The sequence below is a fragment of the Argentina anserina genome, chromosome 7 (genome assembly GCF_933775445.1).
Source record: "Argentina anserina chromosome 7, drPotAnse1.1, whole genome shotgun sequence".
NCBI lineage: Eukaryota > Viridiplantae > Streptophyta > Magnoliopsida > Rosales > Rosaceae > Argentina > Argentina anserina.
This window is the reverse complement of record NC_065878.1, coordinates 1,959,059-1,970,503: the sequence shown is the minus strand read 5'-3', so window position 1 is coordinate 1,970,503 and position 11,445 is coordinate 1,959,059. Positions and strand designations below refer to the sequence as shown.

General features: G+C 38.0%; 1 protein-coding gene across 1 annotated transcript; it reads right to left on the bottom strand.

The window, feature by feature from the left end:
• Positions 1 to 655: 655 nt before the first annotated feature.
• LOC126802689 (protein transport protein SEC31 homolog B) lies at positions 656 to 10,555 on the bottom strand. Its single transcript, XM_050530355.1, has 23 exons — positions 10,044 to 10,555; positions 8,684 to 8,738; positions 8,469 to 8,591; positions 7,816 to 7,912; positions 7,696 to 7,732; positions 7,483 to 7,588; positions 7,339 to 7,396; positions 6,666 to 6,763; positions 6,420 to 6,539; positions 6,014 to 6,056; positions 4,858 to 4,967; positions 4,645 to 4,772; positions 3,959 to 4,517; positions 3,721 to 3,813; positions 3,293 to 3,478; positions 2,987 to 3,200; positions 2,886 to 2,939; positions 2,550 to 2,623; positions 2,300 to 2,455; positions 1,984 to 2,106; positions 1,654 to 1,900; positions 1,269 to 1,507; positions 656 to 1,175 (listed from the first exon to the last, which is right to left on the bottom strand). Exons 1-23 carry the CDS (start codon positions 10,364 to 10,366, stop codon positions 1,080 to 1,082), a joined length of 3,339 nt encoding a protein of 1,112 aa, XP_050386312.1. The 5' UTR covers positions 10,367 to 10,555; the 3' UTR covers positions 656 to 1,079.
• Positions 10,556 to 11,445: the final 890 nt, after the last annotated feature.

Genomic DNA, 11,445 nt, shown 5'->3' with positions numbered 1-11,445 from the left:
TTTAGCTTTTAGCAGTAAGCATAGGCAACTATATTCCACTTACCATATGTCAAGGCTTTACAGCTTGCATCTGCTTCTCGATCAGCCTCTTCTATTGAAATCCTGAAATTCGAAACCTTTTGGTTAATAAAACAAAAAGGTTGATATTGACGTTTTTAATCGGATGAACCAAGATTTTGTAGCCTAGTGTTTGGCATACTTTCTTTTGGCCTTGATGAGATCACACTCGGTTTATTTCCACATGTTTGTCTACTGGGAACTTCAAAAACTATTAAGCCTATAACGATGGGAGAAAAGCCCGGGTGTTTTGGCCTAAACCGATTTGAAATAGCGCATTCCAATACAGAAACAGGCACATCCACGAGTAGTGTGTAACTAAGTTTATAATGTTAGCGAAGACTAGGAGCCTAGGTGTAGAACTCACAAACCCCTCGAGTCTCGCAGACATGATCTACTCTTAGCGACCAAAATGGAGAAAACATTCTGACACGATCTCCCGGCCCAAACTAAGACGCTAATCATCAATTTTGTGGCAAAAAATGCCTCAACTTCAAATTTTCCTCTGCTTATTTCGTGTTGGCGCTACATACTGTGCGCGACCTAGTGACTTCAGGCATCAGTCAAATAGACAAACCAAAACAAGTAGTAAACCATGTTCATCAAAATTGAAGTCATCAATTTGATATGTGGGTTCGATGTAATGAGAGCACAACGGTGGTACAAGTTGATGGCCAATAAAACCAGGTCACTATAAATGCTTGAAGCAGCTCCACAAACATCCTTGCAACTGTGAAAGAACAGAAATCCTATGCAACTGTGAACAAAAAATAACTATATCTTATAACTACAAAAATAAAATGTAAACGGTCGGCAAGTCAATTCCTAGTTATCTGGACATCTTCACTAACTGCTTTGAAACCAACCATTGGCCTACAATAGTAAATATTAAGACCAAATTCCTGAAACTGAAATCTATAGCTGTTCTTGTGTGCATGAGAAAACTCCTGCACCACCACGCCTTAGGCCACATGAAAAATATCAAAAACCCAACAATCCGACATTTGAGAATCTCAACCTTCTCAACTTAATCTCACAGCTTGCCTGGTCTTGATCATCCGCTTGAGAGTTGCAAGCCAAAAGTTGCATTCATCCCACTCACTCGTGGTAAGTTCTACCTAGTAAGGACGAAACAAATAGGGAGAAAAAAATATTAAACATCTCTCTGTGGTTCGACAAAATAAATAAGTTTGAGGTCTCCATTTTAGTACCTGAATTTTTAAGGCAGTGGTGAAATCACCATTATCCAGTGCCTGGCACAGCTGCACAAGTTTATCACCAGCATTTTTAGATATGTCTCCGCTGTTGAGTTTGGCAAACAATGCGCCAATCTTTTTTGAATTGTCTTCTATTTCACGCTTCTTAGCAGGGTTAGCACGTGAACCTCCCAACGCTTCTGTGGTTTCATTGAAAAGTCTCCCTAACGTTGCGATTACGAGCTTCTGGTGGCCTGTTAAAAATGCACTGTAAGTTATTAGATTGAAGAAACTAATTGGCATCTTAAGCTGCGATACTAAGGTCACCACTTCATAAAAAGACATCCCAAGTTCAAAAGGAAAGCAAACCACAGGATCACCGATCGAAGAAAAAAATTACCAGGAACTTTTGAAGTATCAACAGTCTGTATGGTAGGTGGTGGAGGTGGAGCCACAGATGGCCGAGATGGAGCAGGGGGACTAGATGGCTGCAGAGTCCCCGGAACAACCCCTAAATTAGTGACGTTCATAAATCCACCGTGTGAAGGGGCCACAGCATGTGGCATCTTATTTCCAGGAACTGAATTGACCTGTGATTGATGTGGAGCTCCTAAACCGGGCCCTGTTTGCACATGTTGAAAAGTTCCCTGAAGCAGAAACAGAGAATTAGATTATCCATCATGGATTTTATTCAGATCTTTAATTAAAAATCAAGTCTTGATCTACGAACAGGATACAACTGATCACCCAGCGTGGGCTGCTGATATTGGTTCACATTCGACAGAGCAGGAGGGGTTGAAGGAATAAAGGACACGGGAGGCTGAGTAGATGCAGGAGGTGGAGAAAAATTATCCTACAACAAAAATTTGTACAAGTCATATGAAACTGTTGTAGGTTTAAATTTTATGAAAAAAAATGAAAAAAAAGAAAGAATTGTAGGTCAAATTTTAGAGAACAATATATAACATATGGAAACAAAAAGAAAATATATATATATATATATATACATGCATGTATATAAATTAATAAGAAAAACCTAAATCAACCTTTGGTACTTGAGGTGTTTGGGCAGGAACAAACATGTGAGGAGGCTGTGGTGGATTCTGTGATGGAAGCGGGTGGTACGGGGCAGGAGTATATGGCAAAGGTTGAGGATAGCCCCCATCATACGGAATGCCAGGACCATGAGGTTGCAGATGTGGCTGAGGTCGTTCGTACCCAATTTAATAAAAAAAAAGTTAATCCACATGAAACGGATTAGGCAACAAAATAACAATGACATATCTGGATTATCACCTGAGGATATGTAGAGTTCCCAGGCACAGGATATATAGTAGCTGGTGCAGGATTTTCGAACTTGGAGGCTTTCTCTATTGCAGTAAAACAACAAATGTCATCCATCAGTGGTAATAAATAATGCATGTAAGAGGAAAAGGCTTCATGGTCTAAGATGTGTCACCATCAGTGAATCTAATATATATATAACTATATATATGTATATATCAACTATTACACAACGATCTTCAGCAAAGAATTAGTACATGTGCAATCTTTGGGAAAAGAACATTTTCAAAAAGTTCAAATTGGAAAGGAAAAGGAAAAGTTGCCTAATTATAATTGTAGCATGAGGACCTGTCAAGGGCTTCCTCCTATAATAGTTTCTTTGCCAGTTGCCACACTTAAAAACTGCACAAGAGGCCCAGTGAATAAAACAGAGTCCAAAAAGTGCATACCAGGTTCTGTGGAAAGAGCAATACGATCCCGTAAGATCGCAAGTTCAGGTGGCAATTCATCAGAACCCAGAAGTTTCAGGTACTCCATCGCTGTTGTTAAAAGACCTTGACTTGCTAAAATTTCAGCATATTTCTCGACAAGTTTACACAAGGATGCACTAAATCGCTTCTGTCCAGTTGCCAAGGCAAGTACTATAGTCTTTTCCATTAATTCCTAAAGCAAATATATCAATTTTGTCAAGTTGAACTCCTGGAAGCTTGGATGCAATATAACATACAATAAATAAGTAATATAAACCAAGTTACCTGAAGAAGGTCAACATAGGACCTCCCTTCATGAGAGGTTGTCAGATTCCTCGACCAAATATCTACTGTCTTATCAATATTTCCCGCACATATATAACAAATAGTTGCTGCCAGGGTATTACCCACAGCTATGAGTCTGGCAGCAAGCGTATTACACAGGTCTTCCCACGCCTCTACTGACGAAAACTGTTGACTCATGAAAAAGAAAATCACATAAATCACATATACAGCAATTGAAAGTGCAGTTAAGAAGACAATCATGTAACACCTACAATTCAAATGGATAGATTTTCTGCAACCACAATGATTGCATGTATTAGAGCAAAAATTGATGTTGCAGAAAACAACTTCCACTACAGAGAACAGAAAGTGTTTTATCAGACTCCTACTCAATTATTTTATCAGACTTTTAGAGCGTGGAAACTTACACTACAGAGAACAGCAAGTGTTTCCTTCCAGAATTTTAGGGGTCTGGTGTTAACAAGACTCGATAGGTCATTGTTCACCATTGCAGACACAATCTGACAGTAAACAAACATTCCAATTTCAAAACGGCATAATCATAAGATAAATCAAAACAAACTTTTAACATCTTACTATGCGAAAAATCATCACATGTAAAAGAATCAGGTGTTTTATTGCCTTCAAGAACACAAGATTAAGTACCTTAAGGTAAGGTGAATGGCTCAACTTAAGGTATTGATCTCGAGTGGTCTCCCACAACGTAGGACCACCAGCATGAGCAATAACTAACGCATCAGCCATTTTATTTACTGAAATGCACTTTGCAACGGCCCCTTTATAATCTCCCACAGCTAAAGCATGTTGAACTGATTCATCAAATGTTGGATCGGCACTCTCTTCCAGTCCCTCAGGTTCTTCTTGAACTTGTTCTGTAATAGAAACTGTATCACCTACAACGAACTTTTCACCAGAGGCTGAATGAGGAGTGTCGGCTTTAGGACTGGGAAGATTGTTAAAGAAATCTTCTCCATTGTCAGAAGGAAAAATTGTAGTTTCCTTCTCAGCACTCAAACCAGCTTTTTCAGTTGTTGAATCCTCAATCCCAAGTGCATTGACTTCCGCTGATAGATCATCTTGAACAATTTCTTTTGTTTCCTCGGGTACAGTGAAACCTAGATGTGTGATCAGGTTTGTCCTTGCAGTCCCATCATCTTCAAACATAACCCTTAATAAGCCCCATGTTTCCCGGTCATCTGCAGACCTGTAAAATATACATGCAAAAATGAGGCTAAAAATAATGTTAACCATGGAAAATGAGAACTGAAGGGACAGAAACAATGACTTCCAAAGCTTATGAAAACATTCATTTCTTATGGTAAATGACATACTCGGACTCATGTGCTTTCTTGTCACATATAGCCCGGAGTGAAGCCCTTTCTCCATTTTGTATTGCGCTTTCAAACTCCGATGAGCGATCCACCAAACTTTGTTCTGTAACCAAGCTATGCACATAAACCTGAAAAATAAAATAAAGAGAGAGAGACGCTATAAAACGCATCCTAACTTATAAAGCCAATGTAGGCAGCATACCAATAACTTACCTCTGAAGAACCTGCCCCAGATGAACTAGGGCGAAACGACACAATCTTGCCTCCAAAACCAAAGGATGCCCCAGCTGGGCGCTTATACCATTTTGGAGCTCTCAGAGGCCCTGTATAAAAAAAGAAAGTGCACGAAGCTCAAATGACGAGAGAGAGAGTGAGAGTCGAGCTAAGAACTTACTGAAACCTAAAATTTAGTTTCAAATTAAACAAACATTTATTTTAGATCGTGCGATGACTTTTTCAATTTCACTTGGCTTGGGCACCAGTACCTATACTAAACCTCAAAATAAAAATTCAGCTTCACAAACCTATGTTTATTATTTCATATTGTAAGATGACTACTGACTTGAGATTCTTTCATAAGACTATTAAGAATACAAGTGAGGCACGACGATGCAGGTCCCTAGGATCAAACAAAAATTATAAAGGATAAAAGACCCAAGCTTATTATCCATTTCTTTCAAAATAGTTCATTTATCAGGTTTTGCATTGATCATCGTTCCTCATGTAAAAGGACTCAGATTAACAAACAGCAGTGGTTGTATCTATTATCCCATTGCCCAAATCCAATCAGAATCTAAAGATGCAAGACGTAATTTATTTATTGCTATGTTTCTAACAATAATTGGCCAGATACATTTTGGTAAATCATGTGACTGGTAATGATTGGTTAGTCTTTGGCCTTAAAGTCATACCCTTATTTCATCTGATTACCCCTCAAATCTTACATAGGTGTTGACGTAATTAGGACAAAAGCCAATGTAGTCAACCTAACTCATCATAATATTATTGCACACAACAAAACTGTGTGTGCGTGTGTGTGTGTGTGTGCGTGTGAAACTCTAAGCCCATTATTTGACCATCCCAGTATAAAATGGCTCACTACCCTATACCACCATAAACCAAAACTAGTAAACCAAAAAGGCAAAAGAACACATATGACCTCAATTATTTCATAATTTTAAATATTTCTACAGGGTATACAAGTTCTAACACCTGAATTCATCCCATCAAAGAATAACAGAGTTCTGGCAAAATAAAGGATGTGTGCCAAAAGAAAAAAAAGTAATGAGATGAAAGAAAAATGACAAATCCAAATTTTTTTATAAAAAAAGGACTGTTTAAAATGCAATTGATGTTGAGTAAGAATTACCAGCACCAAAGTTGCTCTCCCCCACACCATATCTACTGCAACCCTGTCGGGAAAAAAATTAACCACAGTAATTTCACTCATCAGGCATCAATACACTTGTGTTCAATTTACAAAAAAAAAAATTCACAAAGAGCCATCGTTCATTACTCAAGTTATGAAATAAAAAGCTGCACACCAGCTAATAATGGTGAACAATTATGATCCAAATTCGGTCTGTTCACAATCTTAGCATAAGCACACACCAATAATACTGTTGAGGGGCATAATTAGATAATGGGTCACTTCAAACACTTCTGACCTAAAGTTTTGTTCTTTTAACTTGTATCCATCAAATATCACACTGATGATTCGTGTTCCATAACTTCTGTATTACAGCTTCAAACTAACAATATAAAAAAGAGAATACCTCGATATTATAAATCCCAATTTTTCCATCAAATGAAGATGCTGATATCACTCCAGGTACTTTCGGATACCAGTGCACATCGAAGTTCCAGTTGGTGCCCGCAGGCAATTCACATACAATCTAGAACAACATACAAGAAAAAGTTGAGTCAGACACAAACAGTGCAACCCCACCAAAAACCAAAATAGCAGATCATGCGGATAAGTGAATAATTTTGAGTCTGTGTTAAGGAGAGTAGAGGCATACCTCTGCAGAATTTGTGTCCCAACAAATAGTTCGATTATCCTTAGCACAGGTTAGCAGATAAGAGCTATCACTAGGACACCATGACATTGCGATCACACCTGGTAAAGATTAGATGTACACTAATCATAAGCATGTCCGATTTATGTTCAATCAAGATAATGTCACTGAATATGGCACAACAATGATTAACACTCGAATTTCACATGTAGATTAAACTATATGAGGGCTCATGAAAGGTAAGGGTCATTTATCCCACAGCTATTTCCATGCTAAGTGACCTAAAATAAACACGATAGGCTAAGGGTCTATAGCGAACGACATTTGAGTGAGGTAGACTTTTGAGGCTTGACAATGTTCTGATGTTTCTCCCACTTCCTTTCTCAACTGATGACCTAGAAATGGGGGCGTATGATAGTAAGAGAGTGAAATAGCAGCTTAAGATTTCACAAATTAGAGCTCCATATTTTTCCTCAGAACTTGAATGCAGCCTTTCTGATATTTATAACCACTCCAGTAATGCAGCGGAAACAACAGAGTACAATAACAAAAAGAGAGGCAAAGGAAAAATAATAACAAACTCAGACAAAGAACTGTACCCAAGGAAAAAGAAAAGGATTAAACATATCGCAACAATAAGTAATAGAAAGATAAATCATTTTGCACATGTTGTTACCTTTAGTGTGCCCCACAAACTCTTTAACTGGTGCAATTACATTACGCATATCCCAAAGCTGCATGCACTAAGAAGTTAACATGTTTGCTCCCTAAGAAATACTCACAGTTAGACAAATGAAATATAATCTACAGATTGTTTTACCCTGAGAGAAGGTGAACCATCTTCATCTGAAGCAACAACAAGTTGAGTGGCAACATCCGGATTCCACTGTAAAACAGAGCACCGTCTTCTAACTGAATCCGCAAAACTGTCAGCAAATAATGTTAAGTCAGGTCCACTGTCATTCCAGATCAGGCAGGACTGTGAGATCAGTTCAAAGTAACCAAAAAAAACAAAAACAAATACTAGCAGTACCTAATCACCGGCTTTTGCTTTTTTAGGTCCCAAATCACTGAAAAATATATCAGATGTTATTTTCTAAGGTTAAATGCAATCTGTAGCCCAAAATTCTGAAAACAGTACAAGATTACTCACCAGTTGTCCCATTATATGACGAGGATGCCAGTATATGTTGGACCTTGCTATTCCATGATAAAAATGAAATCTCACCCTGGGCAGCAGAACCACTTCCCTGCATAAAGATCATTAGCTTAGGATCGATAATGCTCAAATACATATAACATATCAAATATGTTACAAGTAGAGACACAGATCTTACTATGTTGGAGGAACATGGTAAAAATATATGTTAAAATGCCTCATCAAGTTACAAAAGTATAAAATATATATATATATATATATATATATATATTCATCCTACACAGCTTTTCACCCCTGTTTGCTCATTTTAATGCTTTTCTAGATCCCACATCTTTCTCATGATTGCAATGCATATTATTTTGATATTTTTATTTATAAACTTTCATTGAAATACAAGAGAATAAGTAAATTTATTTCACATATTGAAGAACTAGTACATTACTTTAGCTACAAAATCATGTATAAAACACCGAAGCATACACGAGTCATAAGTCCAACAGTTTTTTCTTTTATAGAAAAACCAGTTAAAGAATACTGTGTTTAAGAGATTATGTGGTAGAAGTGCTTTTTATGGCATAATGAGAAGTGTGATTCATTAAGAGAATAAGAATTAAACTTTATTAATCCGATAACCAATCAATACAAACCCGAAGAGGTGGAAAATGAGTTGGCTCAGTAGGATTAGCCAAGTCCCATATGCAAATTTCACCATCATCAGCCCCAGATGCAAGTAAATTTGGTGCAAGTGCATTGAATTCAAGACCACGAACCTAATTAACAATACAAACATTTTAGGAGGTTAAAACCTGCTACAGAATCATCATATATCCTAGCACTGAGAAAATTAAGAGAAGAGACTTACAGGCCCCTTATGTCTTGTGAGACGCTCGACTGAAGCATTTTCCCCTGTCTCAGAACTAAGAGTCAACAATATAATAAGTTCTTTCTCCAAAAAAACAAAACAATAAAACCGTAATAGTTTGAAAAATGGCAGTAAAAAAACCAAAGTTAACAAGGGCCACAAGTTATTGTAAATTCCCTTAAATTCAAGAAATCTTGTCCTTTCTTTGTATTGCCGGCCCCAGAATAAAATAAAAATTATACATGAACACAAAATTTCAGAGAAACAAAAAATTAAAGAACATACACTATTCAAGTAATTATAAACTTGCAACCCCAATACACAAAATATTTAATATATAAACACGTTAGGCATTGGCAATGGTCAAATACAAACATATTGCATTCCATCAACTCACATACCAAAATTTCCAAGGAGTAATACCACAGCTGTCTAAATTTTTAAAACCACTTATATTATTGGACACATTAATGAACAAATCACATACATATTGTAGAGTGAACACATAGATGGAAGAAACTATGGCCAAAATCTACCTTGGAATACATTCTATAATAAATCAAGAGTGAACTTCGAAATAGGAGATCTCAGAACTGCCACAGCCGCCACCACCAAATAAAACTCGATAAATATAGGTGTATTCCCCAGTCATTAAAAACAAAATGGTGGGTTCTTGACTTATAAAACAACAATGTGTGCTGGAATAAAGTGAGGAATTTAGACCTGAGTTTTTCAAAGAAAATTTGATTTCCCCACTAGTAAGCTTAAATGCACAAGAGGCCGTGGCAAACCTATCTCAACGCGAATGTTGCTCATACCTATAAGCCGTCCCACTTATTCAGAAAAACTGGATATCACTAAAAAAAATCTTTCTGGATAAACGATAATTCTAACCACAACTGAATCAAGTAACATTTGTAATTCCACCTCTAAAGCAGCCAACAAAAAATGTGGCAAAAGAGAAAGCCCGCAATGTCCTACCTCGTGCCGAAAGCATCATTATACAATCTAACTCTTGGTAAACTAGTAAATGGTCCAGGACTGAACAGCATTAATGCTCCCCACCAACCATATCATCTCTTGATAAATTTTCTCAACGAAATCATAAAATTCCGACTCAGATTTCTCTACATCTACATCACCAGCAGCGAAAAAGATCATACACCGATAAAATTGGACCGTAAAACCAAATCAAATTGACAAATTCAGATCAATTCAATCACACTAAAACAGTCACAACAAGCAGATCATAGTCAACCACAAAGAGACTACCGAATTCAAAAGAATACTACCTCAATGAAATCCAAGATTGAATTCGATCCTAATCGAAACCGAAAAAGGAAAGGAATGGGAGAGTTACCGGATCAGAGTGAGAGGATTCCAGATATCAATAGTCCCGTCGACGAGTCCACCGGCGATAAGGCCAAGGCTCAAGTCTTGAGAACCTGATCCAGCGGCGGGCTTGGACCACGATAACCGATTGAATCTCTCGGAGCTCGTCGACTCTCCCACTACCGGAAGGTCACGATCGTCCGACTGCAAATCGAGCTTGAAGATCTCGATATTCGCGGAGGAGCTGAACGACAGATCCACCGCTCCCGCCATCGTTCCGGCCGCCATGTACGGCGCTTCCGGCGCGACCGCCACCGAAGCCGATCTGTTCACGCCTTTTATACACGCCATGGCTCCAAATTGTGACCAGTTTCAATTGGATCTGGTGGAAATTGGGAATCTTGGATTTTCTAGGGTTTGATGTATTGAACCTGATCTCTTTCTCTCTCTGTGAGAAAGTGAATGAGGATACACACTTTCTCTCTCTCTCTCTTCTCTGTTTCTCTCTAAAATTGTGAGGGAGAGTTCGTGTGTGTGTTTCAGTACTCGCTGGCGTTACCCGTAATCCCATGCGGCTTGGGCTTAATACCAGTGAGGTCTGTGTTGTAATCACACCAGTTATATCGTGACAAGTGTACATGACAACACCCCTTAAATTTGTTTTTTACTTAAACCAGAAATTTAGAACAGAGATACGTTATTACAAATAGTGTAATATGACCTCTGTGAATTTAGATCCATTCTTGAACGTTATGGTCGAGAGTGGCTCGAAGCTGCCTGAATGGCCGATCTCAAACCCATGGAGGATTTGCATTCTTGTGGAAGATATTTTAATGATAGTTGAACAATTAGATTCACTAGTTTTTAGTTTTAGACATACAAGCATCTCGACGGTGGCATGGCAAATGAGTGACTTCTAAAAGTTATTTCAAGTTGGTGCAATGGTATCTAAGGAGGCTACTACAAAATGAGGTCAGCTATTAGGCTGCAAGGGCAGCAGCGGTGCATCCAAATGTGGGGGCGGCAACAACAGTGGTGGTTGAGGAAACCTTTTAGGGTTTTCTCAATTATGGTTATTGTCTTGCCATCCATGTGATCGTCTTCTACTGTATTTGATGTTGAATGCGTGTTTAAGCGCGTTGATTATGGTTTGGCATAAGTCTATGCCAATAATATTAGCCTTGCTCAATCTATCAAAAATTCAAAGGCTAGTTTCCTATAAAACCAAGAGCCCAAACCTCTTGAATGATTTGTTAAAGTTCGTTCAACAAATAATAATTAAAAGCATAATGTTACTTTTCTCTCAGATCAATAGCCTATTCAAAAGGGCTAAAGCTAAAACTATGTTTTTCGTAAACGTTGTGAGTATTGGTCTTACTTTTCGCAAGGAAATCCATGTCTCCCACTTAGTAATGCTCAACGAGACAACA